The 21,998-nt window shown below is 47.0% G+C and overlaps 1 protein-coding gene across 10 annotated transcripts in view; it reads right to left on the bottom strand.

Moving 5' to 3' along the window:
* Window positions 1-21,998, bottom strand: part of LOC123344354 (ankyrin repeat and fibronectin type-III domain-containing protein 1-like) — a 596,720-nt gene that overhangs the window by 380,880 nt on the left and 193,842 nt on the right. For 8 of the 10 annotated variants that reach the window (XM_044980488.1, XM_044980475.1, XM_044980476.1 and 5 more), the window contains 2 exons: window positions 15,926-16,119; window positions 7,386-7,615 (listed from right to left, as the gene is read on the bottom strand). In XM_044980488.1, the coding sequence (XP_044836423.1) occupies window positions 7,386-7,615; window positions 15,926-16,119 (424 nt within the window). Of the gene's footprint in view, window positions 1-7,385; window positions 7,616-15,925; window positions 16,120-20,341; window positions 20,449-21,998 lie in introns of those variants that run through there. The other 2 variants (XM_044980482.1, XM_044980486.1) reach the window with 2 other exon arrangements.

Genomic DNA, 21,998 nt, shown 5'->3' on the forward strand with positions numbered 1-21,998 from the left:
ATAGTTCAAGCATGTTAGCTAGCATGTTTTTAAACACAGCCTATTTTCCAGTTTAGACGTGACCATTCAGAAGAGGGGCAAGGAAACAAGGAAGGGGCACTGGGCATGTTAGGAAGTCCCGGTTCAAACCACTTGAGCATCCAACCAGAGAACTCAAACAGATGCACCCCAAAACAGAGAACTCAGCTAGCCTTGAGCTGCTCTTGTCAACCCCAATAGTAGGGGCCTTAGCAAAGTGAAGTTCACTTGCCTGCAGACACGACGGCATGAACAGAAAATCCCTGGGAATTGTGGTCCTACCATAATTAATCATGTGAGGGAGAAAATCCAGGGTATTTTAATTCTGACCTGGGATTCTGGGATGGCAATGAAGTGAGTGCGCATTTGCCCCTGGGCTACCACTACATACACACACTCTATCCCACTCTTTTCCTAGAAGCCAGAGAGGTACTCAGTGCTTCTCTTTGTTTCAATTTAAAAAAAAAACAACACTGAATTCAGTGCGGGCAAGAAGTGCCAGACTGACTGGCCTAGAGGCCGAGTAGTTTACAGCACTGACAAAGGACTTGGAAATCCTCAAAGGATGCCTTACAAATACAGCACAAGCTGCTGCAATGCAAACTTCCTACCCATTGCCCTGCCACTGTGACTCACCTTAAACTGGGTGGTCGCCTCTAGGACTGAGGGGTGTTGGGTTTCCATGCCTCGTTCAGTTTTTGGCCTCTCTGTTGAGGATACCAACAAGAGAGATTGTCTTGTGATGGAGGCATCTGCTAACAGGGAACTACCAAGCTATACAGCAATTCACTCCTGAGCTTCCTGCAAGAATCTGCCGCTGGTGGGGAAGGCATGGGAAATACAACCCCTGGCTCTCTCTAACAATACTCTGCAATATTCTCTGCTTCCTCAGCCAAGGCCACTGTGTTTGGTAGCCATGCCTGATGGGAGCCAACCGCACTTCACACCAGCACCAAACTCAAAAAAGTGACAATTTCCCTCAATAAACACAAAGACAAGAGAAGCAGGAGGAGGGCTCACCATGCTCTTCAAAGCATAGCACCCAGCAAGATCCAATTCTCCTCCTCCTCAGGACTGTAGGCACAGATAAGCCTCAAAGGCCTTTTCCTTCCAAATAAAGTGAGAGCAGGGAAAAGCACCTGTGAGCGAAAGTGGAGCCCACTGGGCAGGAAATGAAAGCCACCCCCTTGCCCATCACCTGGTAAATCAATACAACATGCACCATGGCTTGGAAGCCTGCACGATGCAATTGTGACAATCAGCCAGCAAACAGGACCCTAATGGAGTATCCCATACGCAGCCAGGGAGCTGTTGGGGAGCAGGACTTCCTGCTCCTTGGTCAGAGCCAGGTTCTTTTTGTTTGTTTGCCTCAACTGATTCACATCTTTGGAAAAGAGGGAGCAACTCAAGAAGGTCTGTACAAGTCTGAAAGCCAAAGCAATCAAAGGTTCTTCACTCACCCCCTAAGGCCGACACTTCACTAACATCACACAAGCCTCAAAGGAGTTAAAGGGAAGGGCTTATTTAAAAAAAGAACCCATCCTGACAATCACAAGAAAGGGAATTCATTTAAAATTCAAATTATGCAAATTAAAATAATCTGTACAAGTGGTCCCTCATTTGACAGCAGTGGGACTAACTGCATGTTCTGCTAGCTGGCTCCATGACAGAATCGTAGCCTCTGGTTGCAAGAATCTAGTGACTGAGCCTTCACCTCAGCGCACTCCACAGGTGGTACTTTGCAATCACCTCAAGGAGGTGGGGGGCAGAAAGAAACCTTATTGATCCCTGGCGAAAGCACACTTCTTCTGAACAGGTGCAGGGGGGGTTGATTTATCCTGGTGATGGTGAAGTTGCCTTGACTTTAATAGATAATATCACCTGATTTTTCATTGGAGAGCTCAAAGCATTTTATAAAGGAGGTGATTATCATTATCCCCACTTTACAGATGGGGAAACTGAGGCATGGCACGGGGAAGGGACATGCCCAATGTCACCCAGCAGGCCAGTGGTAGAACCAGGAACAGAAGCCAAATCTCCAGGATCAAGTCCAGAGCTTTATCCACCAGGCCACACTGCATTCAAAGATTATTTAGCAACACAGATACCATCCCATGCACATTCCTGCCACTTTGGAGACAGCACTATGAAGCCCAAGACACTTGTTCATTCTCAGTAATGAGCTTCCAATTTTATTTTCCTTGTAGAATTCCTGATGTCCACAGCAGAGTCCTGTGCTATGCAGGAGGTCAGACTAAAGGATGACAATAGCCCCTTCTGGCCTTGGAATCTATTAATTGGTGTGGCTGGAATGCATTAAACGCTTGGGATGACCACGACTACTGTTGTATACAGTGGCTTAAAACTGTTTAGCCCCAGTACTTAGTACCAGGAGTATGTACTATAGGTCCCTGGGACACTAAGTGTTCCCTCTATACCTACTGTACCTCCCCAGTCCCTTCTCTACTGGATAGCACATTCTCAAGCAACACTGGTAGAGCCTAAACCTGAGTCACCACACCAGGATCACAGATGCTTCCCAGAGATAGAAATGAGAGCAACTGCATCATGTGGCAGAAGCAGAGGCTGATTTTTAATACAAAAAGAATGAAAGTCAGTAATTAAACATTAAAAACTGGATAGCAGTAGCAACACTGAAAACTCAATCCAGTTTTGATGGGAGACTTTACTAAGTCGTCCCAGGTGTGCCATCACAGAAAAATTAAAACCATCTCCTATCATATGATGTTTTATTGTTCCTCGAAACAGATGGAGCAGAGCACAGACCTTACAGACGTGAAATCACTCTACCTACCCCTGAAATGCAGCCCCTGCTGAGGTAGGACACAGGAGCTGTTAACATCACACAGCAACACAACACAACAATTTGGAATAGAAAGTGAGGACAATACCATGTAGTTTGCGGGGCAATTGTAGATAGATGGAAGTAACTGCTGAACCTTGATTGCAATTTGAGCCTAACACGAGATGTAGCTATTTTTGCAAAATAGTTAAGGACATCACAGTCTATCACCAGTTGTCAGGACCTTCACTTCTAATTTGAAAGATGGCATTGTCAGCTGCGAGGGCCTCCTAGCACCACACTGGGGCACTGGTTCTGGGCTGATGCAGAACCTACCTAATAAATCACCAGCACCATTTCCCGCAGCTGGGATTTCCTCTGAAGTTCCCCATTCAAGCACTCCCCCAGGCAGGATGTCCCTGCTATACCAGTTAGATCCATTGAGATCACAGCCCACAGCAATATGCTTTTTGGATATTAAGCAGTTCAGAAAGGAAATAATGAGTAAAAATATCTGGCAAAATCCCAATACACTCCTGGATGGACAATGCTAATCAGCTATGTTGGCTTGCCACACAGCTTTAAGGGCCTTATCCTGCTTCCTTTGACTCCAATTGGCAGGATCGAACCTTAAAACAGAATGCAGGGGTGAGAGGAGAGAATGGAACTGACAATTAGTTGCACTGGCACCCATTATGTCTCACCAGAGACATGTGCACCAGGTAAGAGTTCTTTCCATTCTGTCTAGTGTTATGGAACATTTCTTGACCTTGGCACAGAAGAAGAATGTGCCCTTCCCATTAGAACAATTGGGCGGGGGAGGAGGGCAAGATTTTCACAAGCACGTGTCCTGTATCTGATAATGCTAGCCTTTCTATAGCACTTCTCAGCAGGAGATCTCAATGTGCTTCACAGTCTTTAATGTATTTATCCTCACAACCCCTCTATGAGACAGGGCAGCGCTATTATCCCCACTGTATAGATGGGGGAACAAAGGCACAGAAAGGCTAAGTGACTTCTCCAAGGTCACAAAGCAAGGTTGTGGCAGAGCAGGGGATTGATCCCAGATCTCAGTCTGGGTTGGTGCCCTAAGCACTAAATCTGAATCTCTAAATCAGATGCAGGTTTCAATGGGAGTTTTGAAAATTAGCCTGCTCATACAGGTGCCTAAGTAGGATTTATTTTTAAGTCTTTCTTGCCAGTCTTCTTAAGAAAAAGGCGTACAAAAACCAGGGGCGGCTCTAGGCACCAGCAAAACAAGCTGGTGCCTAGGGCGGCAAAATGTAGGGGCGTTCCCTGCCGCCGGGGGGGGGGCGGCAGGCTGGGCCGGCGGACCTGCCGCAGTCATGCCTGCGGGAGGTCCACCGGAGCCCCGGGAGGACCGGACCTGCCGCAGGCATGACTGCGGAGGGGGCGCTCGTCCCGCGGCTCGGCTGGACCTCCCGCAGGCATGACTGCGGACGGTTCGCTGGTCGCGCGGCTCGGCTGGACCTCCCGCAGCTGCGGGCGGTTCGCTGGTCCCGCGGCTCGGCTGGACCTCCCGCAGGCATGCCTGCGGCAGCTCAACCGGAGCCGCCGGACCAGCGAACCGCCCGCAGCTGCGGGAGGTCCAGCCGAGCCGCGCGACCAGCGGACCCTCCGCAGTCATGCCCGCGGGAGGTCCGCTGCTCCCGCGGCTCCGGGGCGCCTCCCGCGCATGACTGCTTGGGGCGGCCAAAAACGTAGAGCCGCCCCTGACAAAAACCCACTGCTCTAGAGGAAGCCCTACAGAACAAGGAGAAAAGCTGCTCATGGTACGAAAATAACTTGCTTTTGTTTTCAGAACAAGCAATCTGAGCTAATTTGAAAGGGGAAAAATCTTTCAAACAGAAAAAAACCCAACAGCAGGTTCCAGAAGGTGTAATAAAAAGAATGAATGCACCCAGGATGTGCCATGAGGCCTTAGACCATGTCCCATCTGGACCGTGTTCTGCCTCTGGCATTTGCCACCACCTGCTGTGCTACAGAGCCAGAACTATGAGTGAGAAGGCAAGAAGGAACAGATGGTCAAGGGCACTGGCGTCTGTCACATCAGAAACCCAGGCCACCCTGTTGTGAGGCACTTCAATGTTTTCATAGTCAAGAGCTCCGGAGCGCTACCCGCTTGTCATAAGCCAGGAACAGCAAGACCCAGAGCACAGAGGAATCTCTATCCCAGAGACTCTTAAAGGAGTTTGCTTAATATTCCATGCCCACGTCTGGCCAGTATCACATTATTCACAATGCTAACGCAGAAGGCACTATACTTTGTTCAGGGTAAACTGATCTGGAAAAGCGAAAGGTGTCTCTGATACAGGAAAAGCCTCCAATATTTCCATATCAGTCTCTTCATAATCACCTCTCCTTCACTCACACTCTGATGTGTGCACAAAGCTAGAGGTGGGAAAACTTGTACGGCTTAAAGGACAAAGAAGTCGGCAGAGAAAAGAGATTCCATTTCTTACCCCACAGCAGAACAGTCTCTCTCTAAACATGTCTTTACAGTTACTGCTAAGAAACCTTGCACTGTTTATGCTGGTGCCCACAGTAGCTGGTTTCAGCCGGTTCCTACCTCTAAAACAGCACAACCCAGAGACTTGGTTTATTGCTTGTGGTTCACAGAACTGGGATCTTAACAGGCATCCATAAAAATTCACTGCAGGCTTCCACTTTTATCGCCATATGAAAAAGCAACAACCCATAGTTAAACTCAGAATTGTCATCCCAGGAGATGAAAGAGAAATCACATTTTACTGCCCATCCAAACACAGGGAGCACACGTAATGCAGCAGGGATGTGCACACGTAACTGGGAGGGAAAAAATCCTTTGCTGGGATCTCTCAGGAATGCTTCCAAGCCAGGGGTGACTGTGGATGGCCCCAAGGAAATGAGGTTATAAAAGCAGTTCCCAAGAAAACATGCTTATCCATGGAAGAACAGAAGCAAGATCAGGTCTGTCACCAGAAGGAGCAGCTCTTCCTCTTGGCTAGAGGAGAAGAAAAGTTACCAAGCCCCCTGCTGCAACAAAAGACTCTGAAAACCACCGGGGGTGAAACAACAAAAGTTACACAATTATCACAGGTGCTGAGCACTGCTCTGCTCTCTCTACCTCACTGTTTCTAGGCGCAGAGCAACCCCCTTCCAGTCCTCACATTCATTCCCATTATTTCCATGCCCACATCAACTCCAGCTTCAGCAGTGTTGAATTTCACTGCAGGGTTACCCGAGCCCCTCATTACAACCCTGAGGCCAGTAATGAGCCAGGGAGACAGCTGTATCAATGTCCATATCGGGTGTCTCTCAGAAAGAAAAGCAGCAAACCCATTAAACTTTAAAGAGAAAACTTCCACTAACTGCCTCATGTCCTGGCTGGTGCTGCTCCTGTGTCCTCTTTTAATCACTCTCAGAGGACTGACTCCTAGGCAAAATGCTACACTCTGCCCCCTGCCCCCCATGATGCCAAGTCATAAGCAAAGCTAATGCAAGCGGTTTGGTTTACTTGGAGGGGGGGCAGGGGAGAGAATAGGTTGCTTTCTCTCTGTTAGTCTTAGTCTTCAAATGACAACAGCAGACCCCAGCTTTCCTCCCCACCTCCAAACCTCCTTTTAGATGGAGTTAATTTATTGCTTATGGAAGTGAGTAAATAGCAACACTGAAACTGGAATAGCAGAGACAGGTCACATGCAAGCTCCATGTATGCAACCAGCCAATGCAGCTTCATCTTCACCTGGCGATCCCAGTTCTCAGCTCCACATAGCTCTGCCAATGCACCATGCAGCAGCATGCCCAACATTATGACAGTCCCAGACATGCACCTACATCTGTCAAGGTGCCTCTAGCCTAGCCTGCAGCACTGCCTCCTTTTCCAGGGATCTGGCTTCCTATACAGCTCTGCCAGCGCTTTTCACTCCTAACCCCATCCTCCTGCTCTTCCAGTCCCCCCCCACCCTCAGCCGCATCCTCCGCTATTTCAGTGCTAGGACCACATATAGCTCTGCTAACACACCCATAGGTGTTTCTATCTTCCTGGTACCTCCTCATCCTGTCCGTTCTGACCTGCTGCCCCTGCTGTTATGCCAGGCCTGGATCCTTTTTTAAGCAGAGACTACCACAAGGCCAAACTGCATCTTGAGGATTAAAGACTGGGATGAGAACACAAGCTCATTTTTATTTGAGGACTAAAAAATAAAATCAGGATTTGAATGGCGGCTTCCAGAGGTGACAAAATAGCATGTTACCACACTGCATTACCCAGCCTAAGCAGGAGCTGTCTCTGATGAGAGCTTTTCTTTTAACGGTAGGGATTTAAAAACCTGACAAACGAGACAAATCGGTTTTGTGGCATGATTTTGCCAAACTCCAGACGATGCTACTGCCATCTGTTTCACCAAGCTGGGGAGCCAAACTATTTTTTAACATGTTTTGAATAAAAATAACCATCCAGCATGTCACTGTTTTTGAGAATGTGTGCATGTGTGCAGGTAACCTTCAATATAAACTATGGGAATTTGGGGAGGGGGAGCAACCCCTCTCATCAAGTACTCACAAACTGCCTCCTGAGCTTGGTTTTGACACGATCAGCCTTCGTCTCCGACGGGTGGAGAGAGTAGCTGAGGGAGCTCAGGTGGTTGTCCATAGACAGGCTTTTCCTCATGTAGAAGGAGTGCGTCCGGAAGTGGCTGAATGGGGCCTCGTCCATGGCAGTGCAGAGCTGGGGCCGGGGAGCGGTATCCCCAGGAGGCTCCACACAATCGTCTTCCAGCTGCCAGGCCTCCCCTGTAGGAAGGGAGACAGAAATCCAGCATTAGAAGGGGGCAGGAAGCTGGAAGGCATGGCGCTTGGCTCCCACATCACAGCTAATTCTCTCCCTTCCGCACAAAAGTGCTGCAAAAGACAGCAGGATTTGAGGGCAAGGGAGCATAAATGGAGCACTCATTGGGTTGGGATGGAACCTCGGGACCACGGCTGATCCAGTGGGAAGCTTTAAGAGTAAGACAAAGCTAGTAATCATTCTAAATACACCCAACCTTATGGACTCTGGGTGAAATCCAGCCCAGTAGGGAGGAGCCCTTGCCTGGCCTATGCTCTCTGCTTATGTCCCACCCAGGGTAAGGGGCGCATGGGCCTTGCCTTGGCTCTCCGCAAACGGTGAATCTCCCGATATGTCATTTGTTGCTGCACGTCAGGTGACCAGCTCCCCATAAGTCAGAAGGGTTCCGTGTACGGTGCTTTGGAGGATGCCGCTCGCTCTCAGCCACCAAGGAACCAGAACACACAAAAAAGCCGCTGCCAAATCAGAGATGGAAAAAACAGGCCATTCTCTAACCCATTCTGCAGGCAGGGAAGGACTGTTCCCTGCAGCATGTTTACTAGGGCTTTGTGCACTGTATTCCCTAATGAAAGGAGCAGAGGTATGGTCTTGTACTTAAAGCACTAGAGTGGGACTTGGGAGACCTGGCTCTAACTGTGACACCTTGGGCAAGTCACTTAGCCTTTGTATGCCTCAGGTAACACGTACAAGAGAGACAAGGTGGGTGACATAAAAGCTTCTACTAGACCAACTTCTGTTGGTGAGAGAGAGAAGTTTTTGAGCCAAGATACTCCGACCGTCACAGCAAAACACAAGGTGGAGCAGATTGTTTAGCATAAGTAGTTAGCACATGTTGTAACGGACCTTGAATGGTCCCTTAACACCTCTGCAGTCCATAGCCCAAAAAGAGGGGGTTAGAGGGTTACAGATTGTTGTAATAAGCCAGAAATCCAATGTCTCTTTCAGTCCATGATTTTTAGTCTCTAGCACAGTAATGAATTTAACTACAGGGGGTGGAGGGCAGAGAGATGGCTCAGTGGTTTGAGCATTGGCCTGCTAAACCCAGGGTTGAGAGTTCAATCCTTGAGGGGGCCATTTAGGGATCTGGGGTAAAAATCTGTTTGGGGATTAGCCCTGCTTTGAATAGGGGGTTGGACTAGATGACCTCCTAAGGTCCCTTCCAACCCTGATATTCTATGATTCTACTTAAAATTAAACAATCTGTTCCATTTTGCTGTGACGCTGGGAGCACATTTCCCAGACCTGAAGAAGAGCTCAGTGTGGCTGGAACACTTGTGAAAGATGGGATATGGTGAAAAAGAGAGAGCCTGCCACAGAGGAAAACAAATTTGAAAAACAAAAAAGTAGATACTTTTAATAGGCTTGTCTATTTCAGTGCAAAAAAAAAAAAAAAGTAACGAAACATGCTGTTAAATGCCTTTATAACATCACCGTTCTGTTATGCTGTAAGTAGCTTGGCTATCACATGTATTTTCTTGCCAAACTTGTCTTTTTACATTTGGCAAACAGTGATTTTTTCTCTGCTTCCCATCCCCCGTTTTTCCCAACCCAAACCATAATCATTTACTTCTTAATAATAAAATAATTAAAAAATAAAACTTGCTCAATTCCAATAAAAATAAAGTTGCCAATTATTAGGCATTAAATATAAACAGAATGATTCTCCATCAGAAATTCTCTCCTCCTGTTAGTCATCCCTCCTGCAACAATCATTCGTATTCCCCCTTTGGAGACTCCAAAGCCTTAGACCAACAGTGCTCTTGCCCTTATAAAGGCCAGGAATAAGGGCAAATCGCTTATAGTTCTACCAGAAGATGAGCCCCTGAGGTGAAAACCAGCCACAAAACAGCAACAAAGTGGACTGTTTACATAGGTTTTTCTCCACTTGGCCTTTGCTGCATGCCCTGTGTAAGGGACAGCAGGCAGCTGAATGTCTCAGAGCAGACTTGGGATGGAGTTTTATATGAAGCTAGCAGCATGAGAGAGAGGATATACTGTCTAAAATCCATTGCTGCCCAAACTGTGTCCAGCTATTCTGGTGTCTATTGTAACAAGCAAGCCTGTTCCCTAAGCCCCTAGACTTGTTTAAAGCAGAAAGACAGTGCATACTGTGCAGAGTCCTGCCACTGAATTAGAGCACACAACCAGAAACTCAGCTTGAAGAAGGGATGTTTCGGGGAGAGCGGAGGTTAAAATATTAACTATGAAACAAGCTGAAGAGCAATATATTCCATTTTTTACACCCATTTTAAATTTAATAAGCTACTGCTGCTCCTCTCCAAATGTCAACTCATACAACACAGGAACTTCTGTTTGAAAGCTGTGATTATTCAACGCATAAACACATCAATCTAAGCCCAGATTCACTCTTCCACTGTATAATATTGTTCTGGGAGAGAAGCAGGAAATGGCATGACAAAACAACCAAGCTGAGGATACACAAAAGAAAAGCCTCCTTTTTTAAGGCAGACCCCAACAATTTCAACTTACCACCTGAGCCATGCACAGAGGAGAGCTAGCCTGGATCTCCTTGCAAGGCTACCTGTCCTTTTCAAACACATATCGGGAGGCCAGGCGAGCGGTATGACAAGTGACACACTGCTGTCAGGCACAGTTTGCACTCCTCTCCACACCTCCGCTAATGAATCACTCATCACCTGCAGCTCCCTTGTAGCCAGGTTCTGTGCCCCTAAAGTAAGCTTGCAGCACACCCTGCTATTCAATTCCTTTGCCCGCAATGCAACTCTGCCCTGACTGCTGGTACCTGCTGCTTCAGAGTACTCCAATTTAAAGTGATTGAATCTGGTTACCTACAACCTCTGTTAATTTCGGGGAATCTGTGCTGTAAAGACAAAATGAGAGGATTGCAAAAAATGGGGAACCAAGATCCACTGAGATTTATCCATTTTGGAGAAACTCCCCTGCTCTCATGTTCCAAAGAGCAGGGAAATAGGATTAAATAGCATGGACTTACTGAGCCTGATTCTGGGTTCATTTACACCAGTTTTACATAGGTTTTTCTCCACTAGGCCTTTGCTACATGCCTGGTGTAAGGGACAGCAGCCAGCTGCATGTCCTAGAGCAGCCTTGGGATGGATTCGTGACTTCCCTCCCTGTTCCCCTCATTCTCCTGGAGGAAGTGATCTGTGCCACCTTTTTATTTGAGTAAAGATTATTTCCCACCTAGCCAAGGTTACACCAGGCATACAGCTCCTCCTCTCTCCCTATCCTCCAGCCAAGATGTGGACACACAGGGATTGGGTGGGGAAGGTCTTACTCTGCTGTCCCCACTGAGCTCAATCATGTTGCTCCTGATTTACACTAGTGTAAATCATACCCCCTACAGTGTGGAGAGCAGGAAGGGTTGGTGGCCCCAAGTATGATTCCATCTGAGACTCTAGGTACATGCTAGAGCATCTAGCCTCTCCCGCCACTCGCCCCACTGCAGCTGCACTGGTATTTGTAGCTTGTATAACTACTGAGCTGGAAAAAATACATCCAGCTCCAGTGTACACAGACCCTGAGGCACCAAAGTACATGGACAGGTTCTCAATAGAGCTCAGCACAATGTGAGCCCAGCATGGAATGGGGGGAGGCAGGGGAAGAGCTAACAAATGGCTACAGCCCCCTCCCAATGTAAGGCAGGGGGAGCTGCAGAGCTTGGAAACATAAATCCCTCTTGATGTGGGACAGAGGGAGTTGGGGAGGTTAGACATAAAACATGGAGACAGCCGCCTCTGGTGCAGGACAGAGCTGACAGGGTTTAGGGACAGCCCCCTCCCATGGCAGAACCAAGGAAAGACAAGACCAAAATCAATTTCCCTCCAAAGACACAGAAACAACAAGTAAGGACAAGGAAGCCATGGTAGGCCCAAGAGAAAGGAGACTCATTCCCCAGAGACAAGCTGCTGGGAGTGTGAAATCTCGCAGAGTGCTATAGAATGTGATGCCAGGGGTATAATCATTTGGTCTAAACTGGAATTATCATGACCCACTGTTCTAACAGCAACTGTTTGTCCAGGTCTGCATCCTGCTATATTCCAGTCCTCATGGCCATGAGGAATTTCCCAGCTAGTCCAATAGCCGGGGAGAGAGCACAGCTCCATCAAGGGTTCCACGGATAGACAGGAGGAGTGTGCCCAGTGCTTGTCACGGCTCTTTCTCGCTCCCCTAGACAATGCCTCATTGGATGAAACTTTACAAATTAAGGGAAAGGAAACGGAACAAAACTGGATCCCTACAAAGCCCAAAGCTGGCTCGGCAGGAAAGTTGGCTGCCTCCCGGGCTACATTAAAACAGGAAGTTGCTTTTCAACAACAGGAAGGCTCGCTTACCATTTCTCCCCATTGAAACAATTCTGCATATCTGTCTGGCCTGCAGTCTTGGTTTAACTTGTTCATTTTTTGGTGGAACCAGGTGCCCTACTCCATTTTCCCTCCTTGAGGCCCTCTGCACGGGACCAACTGTCTCCAGCCAAGACTGTCCGAGACCTCCCTATGGAGCCAGACATCACTCCCACAGAGGTCTCGGCATGTCCTGGGCATGTCCCCTCCTTCAGCCCAGGCACTCGCTCCAAAAGCTGGATGGAATCACTGGCAGTTTGAGAGTGAAGAGCTGAGGAATATACTGGCTGGCCAAAGACGGCTGGAGCATCCTATTGGACTACAAAGTGATTCTGTCCTGCCATCTCCCTGGGAGATTCTTCCCAGCCAATGTGAACTACGGGTTTCCTGACAAGCCAACCCACCAGACTGACTTGTTGCATGCTGCGAGATACCTCTGGTTATCTGGGGGAAGTCTTGGCTAGACAACTTCAAATTGAACGGGCTGATAACACAAGCAAGACAAAATGGTCTAAATCATTAAAGCTGGTGGTGTTAGGTGGAGAGTCAGTGCTCTTGGGCTCTATTCCCATTTCTGGTGATGACTTGGTGCGATCTTGGACAGGCCACTTAAATCTCTCGGCGTCAATTTCCCCCATCTATAAAAAGATAATGATACTAGCGTACCCATAGGAGTGCTTTGCTGTGAGGTTCAGTTCACCGTATTAAAGTTTGCAGAGCACTCTGATATTAGTGGATAAAAGGAGCTCTAAGGCCTAATTTATTAACTGTTAACCTTGCCAAATTGCAATTCAGATTAGCGTACCAAGAATCCAGTCACCACAAAGGGAAGGTTCTCTCTTCCCCCCACCCCCCCATCACTATTGTACCTTTCTGGGCTCAATGGGTACCTAATTAGCCATTTCCCACTGGGTGCCACAAAGCCAAAAAAGCAATCTGACCAGAATACTACAGCTCTCAATACACTGACTAAAAGGTTTCTCTCTGTTCTATTTTATATCAAGTATGAAAACCCATGCCATCACCAGAGGAACTGAGCACCTTCCAACAGTGCATAGAGTGACCTGACTAACCTCTCTCCTGCATGGTTTGTTCTCTCTTATCCCTTCCTCACGGTGGCAATTCCATGTGCAGTGGAGTGTTTGTTTTGGTAGGGTTTGGTTTTAGGTTGTAGGGATTTTTTTTAATGTCCATGCTGCTCTGTATTTATGTCAGTGAAGGCAGGTGGAAGAAGTGTGCCTGGCAGTTTGAGAAGGTGGTGGTGAGGTTTGTGATGGTCGTTCATGCCTGAGTTTGTTCCACAGACTCAGACTGGCTCCCAAGAAAGCTCCAGAAGCTTTATTTTGTGGTAAAAAGTTCCACTGGACCTGAGGTGAAGCTGTTGGCCACGGTCCTCACTCTGGAGTTTTAGAGGATCTTTTACATACCCTGGGGCCAGGCCATTGAGGTCTTTGAAGATAAAATCTCTCTTGTGCACAAATGACTCCTGCTAGATGCTTCACTTGCTTCACTGCCCAACAAAGACTGTTTATCCAGCTAAACCACAAGAAGTCTGTGCATGTGAACAAATGCCAGTTGATGACTAATGAAATCCTGAGGACTGGCAGAGCATAGCCAACTACTCTCAATTCCAGTCTGTTTATAAGCTACTTTATTTTCCACCTGGGGGCACTGACCTCATGCGGATCACTTCCCCATTATCAACCCTTACCTGGGGAGAGGGCAGCCTATGCCCTATCCCAGGTCTTCCTCCAGGCACCACCATCACAGGGAGAACTTACAGATTTGAGGGCCTGAGAAGAAGACTCAGGTGCTCATGACAGAAGTCAGTATGGGAGGACAGCCTAAATATGGCGGAGGATGGCGTGGATTGCACCCTCAGCAAGGTTGCAGATGACACTAAACTGGGAGGAGTGGTAGATACGTCGGAGGGTAGGGATAGGACACAGAGGGACCTAGACAAATTAGAGGATTGGGCCAAAAGAAATCTGATGAGGTTCAACAAGGACAAGTGCAGAGTCCTGCACTTAGGACAGAAGAATCCCATGCACTGCTATAGACTAGGGACAGAGAGGCTAGGCAGCAGTTCTACAGAAAAGGACCTAGGAGTTACTGTGAACGAGAAGCTGGATATGAGTCAACAGTGTGCCCTTGTTACCAAGAAGGCCAACGGCATTTTGGGTTGCATAAGTAGGAGCATTGCCAGCAGATCAAGGGATGTGATCATTCCCCTCTATTCGACACTGGTGAGGCCTCATCTGGAGTACTGTGTCCAGTTTTGGGCCCCACACTACAAGAAGGTTGTGGAAAAATTGGAAAGAGTCCAGTGGAGGGCAACAAAAATGATTAGGGGGGCTGGAGCACATGACATATGAGGAGAGGCTGAGGGAATTTGGATTATTTAGTCTGCAGAAGAGAAGAATGAGGGGGGATTTGATAGCTGCTTTCAACTACCTGAAAGGGGGTTCCAAAGAGGACGGATCTAGACTGTTCTCAGTGGTGGCAGATGACAGAACAAGGAGCAATGGTCTCAAGTTGCAGTGGGGGAGGTTTAGGTTGGATATTAGGAAAAACTTTTTCACTAGTAGGGTGGTGAAGCACTGGAATGGGTTACCTAGGGAGGTGGTGGAATCTCCTTCCTTAGATGTTTTTACGGTCAGGCTTGACAAAAGCCCTGGCTGGGATGATTTAGCTGGGGATTGGTCCTGCTTTGAGCAGGGGGGTTGGACTAGATGACCTCCTGAGGTCCCTTCCAACGCTGATATTCTATGGACATTGATATCATGAGACACTGAGCCCCAGTTTCTGTATACTCAGGAGAACCGGTCCAAGGGAATGGTGCCATTTATAAGCTTCTGTTTGCACACAACTACCTAGGGAACTAGCAATGCCAGCAAGAAAAACACAGAGTTTAGAGCATAAATACTGAACCAGGGCTTGAGGAAAGATTCCACTGTCAGTTTGCAGAGGTCTGGCAGTGGGGATTATATATTTTAGAAATGTAAGCATGCTGGGGGAGGGAACAGTTTTCTCTGGGTTGCATTTAGTGCTGGACTGGCAACACTGGAAAATGGAAGGCCCTGTCTACAATGAAGTTTTTATCAAATTCTCCTATTATGTAGTTGCCCCTGTGCAACTCCACCAGCATTAGCAATGGTGGGAGCACTAATATACACTAACTATCACTAAGCCTGCTGGGTCTGAGCAGGGTTAGATAACACAGTGGCCACTGCATATTAGGGCCCCCACCGCTGCTAGCAGGTGGAGCTGCAGCAGGATTAGCTCAACGGTGGGAGAATGTGACAAAATTCTCAGAATAGACAAAGGCCAAGGTGCATTCCAAACCTGGCAGACGTTTGCAACGGCAAATTGTGTAGTGCCACCTCAGCCTAGGATTGATGGGAGAGGCTTGTTTCTCTGCCAAGGCTGCTGACGAAGCTGCTAATTAGTTCCAGCCACCGTGATGTTTGTCATGCTGTAAACATTTAGTCCACTACGAAAAGGACTGACACCCCATTTCATTTTGCAAGGCCAAAGACTCATCAGATGGCGGTGACATTTGCTTTGGTCCCTTCTGACCCAGACTGTAGCTGATGCAGTGACCCAGAGTCAAAAGGCTTGTATGCTGCATTATCAAGTCACTGAGCCTCTCATTTGGTTTTCAAGACTTTTCAATGCATTTCTACCACCAACATACTAAGGGGAGGGGAAGTTGTCTGAATAGGTTGAAAGGAATGCTAAGGAATGGACAAAGCAACAAGGGTGATTATGATTTTAGTGTGATAAATCCCATGGTGGCTGATTTCTTAAAGAGGCTTATTTGGAGGGGGTTTGGGAAGAATGTTTGTTAGGATTTTAAAAACCTCCTCAAGACAGAAACATGCAAACACACCAACATTTACTGAAACTCACCAGCAGAGGGCACTGTGCACCCTTTCTGACAGTCTGAGGCAGAGTGGTTCTTGTACTGCTTCTGCTCTGGCATCTCCTCCCTATACAATTTTGAATCCAAAAGAGGAATCCTGCTGAGGACAGGGGACTGAGGAATGCTGGGAAGGGTCCTTGACTTTCCCAGGAGAGGCCTCTGCAGTTTTCTATCCAGCGATCTAAAAAACAAACAAACAAACTAGGAAACAAAGTCCATGTGTACGGACATTTCAGCACATGAGTGGAGCATCATCACATCTCAGTCGGATACTCCACTACAGCCCATTAGTGCCACTGGAGCAGACAACCACCAGGTGTGTTTGTTCCGCCCCATTCAGCTCCGCAACCCAAGGATGTCACTGATATCTTAGCCAAGTATCTTCCTCTTCCTCTCCCTAGCAGTGGGTTTTAATTAAAGGCTGTAATTTGGGATGTAAATCACAATTAACGTTAAGGAAAATAGTGGTTATAAATTCTAGTGCATACCACCAGCCCCACCCCCACACTCACCCCCCCTCCAAAGTACAGGATAATCAAAACTAACCAAATACATAAACATAGGGTTTGGGATTAGAGATGTGTGAACTGGTTTTGGGCAAGGGACTCACCCAAAACCAGCTTCTGAAATCTCAGAGATCCAAACAATTTTTGGAGGCTGAAAAAACTGGGGAGGAGAGATGGGGAACACATGGTTAGTTTTAACCATCTCCCCCCACATCTCTACCTTGTTTCATCCAATAGCTAACGTCTCACGGGATAGTGTTCTTGCAGTGTTCCTAGACCGATCAATACCAAGACACCTCAGAAATCTCACTGAAAGACTCTAGACCCAACCCTCCACACACACACACACACCCCACACACACAAAGAACAAAACATAGAAGTTTGGATGGATTTCAGATGAGCATCCACATCTCTACATTTTTACTCAGACAAAAGCTGCAGACCGGCAGAGGTTTGCCCATCCCCATTATATACATTTTTTTTTCCTTTTTGCAAATGCAACTGCAGTCCCTGATTTGTGCTGGCATGAGATGTAATTTATGGGCAAACACCACCACCATGGCCAGAGGGGAGCTGCAAAATGTTACATTAAATTCTGCGGGATATTAATGTATCAGGCACTGGGAGCAGAGTACCAGGCATAGGTAGCACTGAGCCTGGTCTGAAGTCAATAGAAATCTTTTCATTGACTTCTGTGGGCTTTGAATCAGTCCCTAGTGTGTACAAGTCTTTTCCTGGAGAGGCCAGGGTGCAAATGTGGCTTAGGAGAGAAGTGAAATTAATTCAATCTGCATGTAGTTCACAGTGCGTGTTTGTCTGTTTTACAAAACTACCACTGGCGACTTTGCAATGGAGATGCCACTATACGCAGAGCACAGCTGAGGTGCACAGACAGAGCTGTAGTTTTGTACAGCCGCAGCCTGCCCGTTCTAAACAGCATCCTCGACACTTTGCTCACTTTCACACTGAAACTTAACACATTCAAAAAGTCAGAAGTGTAATTCTTTTGTGAAACACCTCTCTCTGTAACACACTTTACCAGTACAAAAGGGTTGCAGATTACCATACTGCTTTGCTAAATGAAAAGGTTCTGTCCTGGTATTTTAGTTTTTAAAACATTCAGTAGTTTTGCATTTACATCTCAGTGCTTTTAAATGCACCAGTTTGTGGCTTGGGATTCAACCAGAGAGAGATGTTAGTCTTTTGAGATGCTCACAGCTAGATGTGCCCATAACACCACCAGGAGGTGAATCGCACTTTGGGTGGAGAAGGGAGAATTCCCACCCGGGAGAAGCAATTTTTCAGGTGCCCAGTTGAGGGCAATGAGTTATACAAAAGGAAATGAAGAACAAAGGTTATATTCAGCAACCAGGGACTTATTTTTGTTTTAAATCTGGACAACAAAATTAAATTCCAAGGAATACCCTGCTTTGTGGACTCACCATCCCCCACACAGTTCTGCCAGCCTTACTAATAACTGTCAATTAACACTGCTTAGTACTAGGAAATCAGAGCTAAGCAAGACAGGCTAGGATGCTGAGGATTATCAGCCATGCCACATCCCATTAGTTCAGACCCCTGATGAGGGTGCAAAGTGCAAGCAGAGAAGCCAGAGTCAACTCTATTACAGCCTACAAATAGCTGCTGTTTAGCTTTTTGGTTGAAGGAAGAGTGTACAATCAAGGTTTGACAAGGGTGGGAAAATCCTTCTGCCTGCAGATGGGGAATTAGCCAGGAGCCCAATGACAACAGCATCAATTCCAGCCACTGAACAGCTGAACAACCGTAAGATGCAGCACACAGGGAGCCACTGCAGGGCTAAAGGAACGGACGACAAACTACAAAGGGGAGTGGAAGTAGCTTACGAGCCCCCTAGCACAATATGGTGAGAACCCCACCAAGCGGAGAAGAGGGAGAACAGTTGAGCCACCTCCCCACAGCAACAATTCCATTTCATTCTCCACCCACCCCACCCCCCGCACACACACACACAGCCAAATTCCATGGCCCTTCTGTTTAGGATGGGGGAGTATAGAACCCTGAAAAACAACTATCTAACAAAGGCCACCAGATCTGCTCCCTGTATGTACTCAGGGTCGGGGCAAAACACAAGTCTTACCTCAGGCTAATGCTATAGTGAACACAAGAAGACGAAGACCACCACAAAGAAACAAACTCTGCCCACAGAGGACAATCAGTTACACCTGTGCTCTGCACTGAATCCAGCAAGGGCACAATGTATTATCAGTAATGCACACGAGCAGTGAAAGATGCAGCTGTAGCCCCCAATTCCAAGGTGAGTTTGCAGGCTTTAGGGTGTGCCTACACTGCAATCGAGAGGTGTGACTGCAGTGCATTGCTACACTGTACTCCTACCTAGATCAGCGCTAGCTCAGTATGTCTATATGTGCTACCATCACACCTCACAGCTGCTGTGTAGACATACACTGCATTTTAGGCAAACCGGGCCAGATGCTCAGCTGGTGTAATTTTGTGCATGCAAGTCAAAAGAACTCTTCTCAGTTTACACATGTGGAGGATCTGGTTCACAATCCTTTTACTTGTAAAGAAATCTGACCTGGAAGGCAAAACAGAACAATCACCAAACTGCAAATGGCACTGCACTTTTAGTACTGCCATGTCACAGAGATGCAGCTTCAGCAACTGGCAGCAGCACTGGGGATCTCCAAAAATCCAGCAGTACATCTGGGCAGCAGCCCCTAGGACCTCAGGGTAACAGATAATGCAGCGTTGGTTCTGGGGACCACCCTGGGGAACCTCTGGATTTGTGGGATTTTAGTATACGGTGTGTCTACAAACTGTACATTTTAAATAATTCACTGCACATTCTGTAGGCTCCACCAGAGTCTGGGCATCCCCAGTGGATGACTTTTCCAGCAACTGCACAGTGCCTTTGCTATAAAGCAAAGGAACCAAATGGAAGTAAGAAAGGGGGAGGGTAGAATAGGAGAGAATGTTAATGTTAGCTAAAAGAAGGCTGGGACAGATCCAGAGAGATGCTGAGCCCCTCCTTATAAGGTGCTAAGTGCCCTCCACTTCCCTTGATGTCAATGAGAGCTAAACTCAGTCAGCACTTTGCAGAATTAGCTCCATCCTTTGCACGCACACATCTCTCCATGGAAAATGCCTTCCTGCTAACTCAAGCTTCTGATTTTGGTCTCATCTTGCACTAAAGCCACTGTGCAAAGGTAAAGAGAGAGAGAGAGAGACAAAAACCAAAACCTCCGTTACCCTTGGAAAAATCAATTCAGCAACTGCAAAAATGCAGCAGAAAAGGCTAGTTATACAATAGGCCCCAATAAACTTCCAATCGATTTCAGTGATTTCCCAGAGTTCTACCCGAGAGCACTTTATACTTTAACATCCTCACCTCTCCTCCAAGACTCCCAGAAACTAACGATCAAAAGAGACAAAACTTTAAAGATGCAAGTTTGCTCAGGGAGGAGAGGGGAGTTACCTGCTATCCACATCACTAGTTCTTAGCTTCTCTCTTATATTAAATTCACAGGCAAGCTGTTAGCTCACATCTTCTCTCCCTCTTTTGGCCTCAGTCGGAGTTCGCTCACAGCAGAGTGAATCAGGAACCAGCCCACCCAAGGGAATGGAGTTACACCACATTTAGACCGCTCTGAGATGAGAATCAGGCCTGTTATCTAGAGATGTGAACAGGGGGAGCAGCTGCAAACACAGGTATGTCTATACCAAAAATGTAAAAAAGGTTAGCTAGCAGGCTGGAGGCTGTGCTGCTGTGTCTTCAAGGCTATTTTAACCAAGGTTAGCTAAGCCAAGTTAAGAATGCACCTTTTTTGTTGTTGTTGAGTGTAGACATATCCTATATCAACCTCAGCTTTACTGCTGCCCCAAGCCCCGCTCACCTCCTCTAAGATTTTCAATCTGAATGTAGATTATGACAGTGTCCACAGTGCGCTGGGTGATTCCCCAAGTCAGAGGAAGCCATTCCCTGTGCTGGAGAGCTCACAGCCTGAAAAGACAATGACAAACAAGGGGGAGGGGAAAGGGAGACAACAAGCCAAATGATCGGGTTATGATCAACTTATGTCCTGTCCTATTCGGTTCTTACGTTAGGCCCATCACTATGGTATTAAACTCCCCAACTCCCCCCACCCCAGCAATCCCCAGCTTCAATCCCAGTGTCAATACATCCCTGCCCTCCTAATGTTCACGTGAATAGGCAGTTCACTGATGAGAAAAATGAGGTAAATAAGCAGACATTTTAACCTGCTAGTTGTTTGTAGGTGTCTTAGAAGGAGCAAGTCTCAAGAAGGGATTTAAATGACAGGGTGGCTTTGCAGACCAAACCAGATCAAGAGGACGTTCTCGCTCGGATTCAGGAAAGCATAGATTTGAGTTCATCCCTCTTCAGGACAGCACTTAGGGATGTGCTTATCTTTCCACATGTGTTTGAGGCCTGTTCTTGTCAATGGGACTGAAGCCCCTTCAGAGCTCAAAAGGGATGCTTTCTGAAATGGGGCATCTATGCACAAGGAAGAAAACATGGAGAAAGGTATGAGAGAAGCAGATAAATGAGGCATTGAGGTTGACGTCACTGGCACAACAGAAAGTGGGGTGGAGAGAAGGTGTCAGGAGTGATTGGTTATAGACCAAGGACTCTGTACCCTGGGCTGTGCAGTTTTAGATATTTAATTATAACACCCTTAAAAGGAGGTGTAACTTGGCAACCTTATCTTAAACTCTGCAGGGTTTTTGTCTGGATTCAAGAAGGACTAGAGATGCTCTAAGTCAGGGTGAAATGGCACTTTTATTTTAAGCCTCTTTTGGTGGCTTGGCGGCCACTACTTCTCAGCTTGTTCTGCTCTGATAGGGTTCTTCAAACCTAGGGCCCAGCAACTTGAGAGGACATTTTACAATATTCAATGGATACAAAGTAAAGAACACCCTGCCCTAAAGTACTTACAATCTAAGGGTGCAAATGCAAACATTTACAGTTGGCAAGGAGGAGAAAACACCCACCCACATGGTGACACATAATCAATTCTTTTCCAGCACAAGTTTGTACAGATGCTAAGCTCTTTGAGCAAGGACTGTACTTTTGTGATAGGTTTGTACCACATCTACCACAATGGGACACCAGTCTCAGCTGGAAGCCTCTAGATGCACAATACAAACAAACAACTAATAAGTGTACAACAACAACAACAACAACTTTGGGAAGGGAAGAGGCAGGAGAGCATGTAGAGAACATTTTGGCCTCCTCGGTTGTCCCCCAAATCACCTAAAGCAAAGTCACACTTTGTAGTACGCACAGTACTTTACCCTCGTCCCCTAAGTGTGCTAAACCTTTGTGCAGTCCATTGGGATTGGAAATAGGCAGACTCTCAGTGAAGCACATAACTTGGGCTGTCCATGGCTTTGGCATGGCTCAGGTCCCATCTACACCACACGTTTCATCAAGTTCACAGAGAGTTTGTATGGAGAGTGGGGAGGCTGAATTCATTGGGAAGGCTGATTAATGTATTTATTTTCCAGAGGAGCTGGAATTATTTTTAAGGG

This window comes from Mauremys mutica, chromosome 11 (genome assembly GCF_020497125.1).
Source record: "Mauremys mutica isolate MM-2020 ecotype Southern chromosome 11, ASM2049712v1, whole genome shotgun sequence".
In the NCBI taxonomy this organism is placed as follows: Eukaryota; Metazoa; Chordata; order Testudines; family Geoemydidae; genus Mauremys; species Mauremys mutica.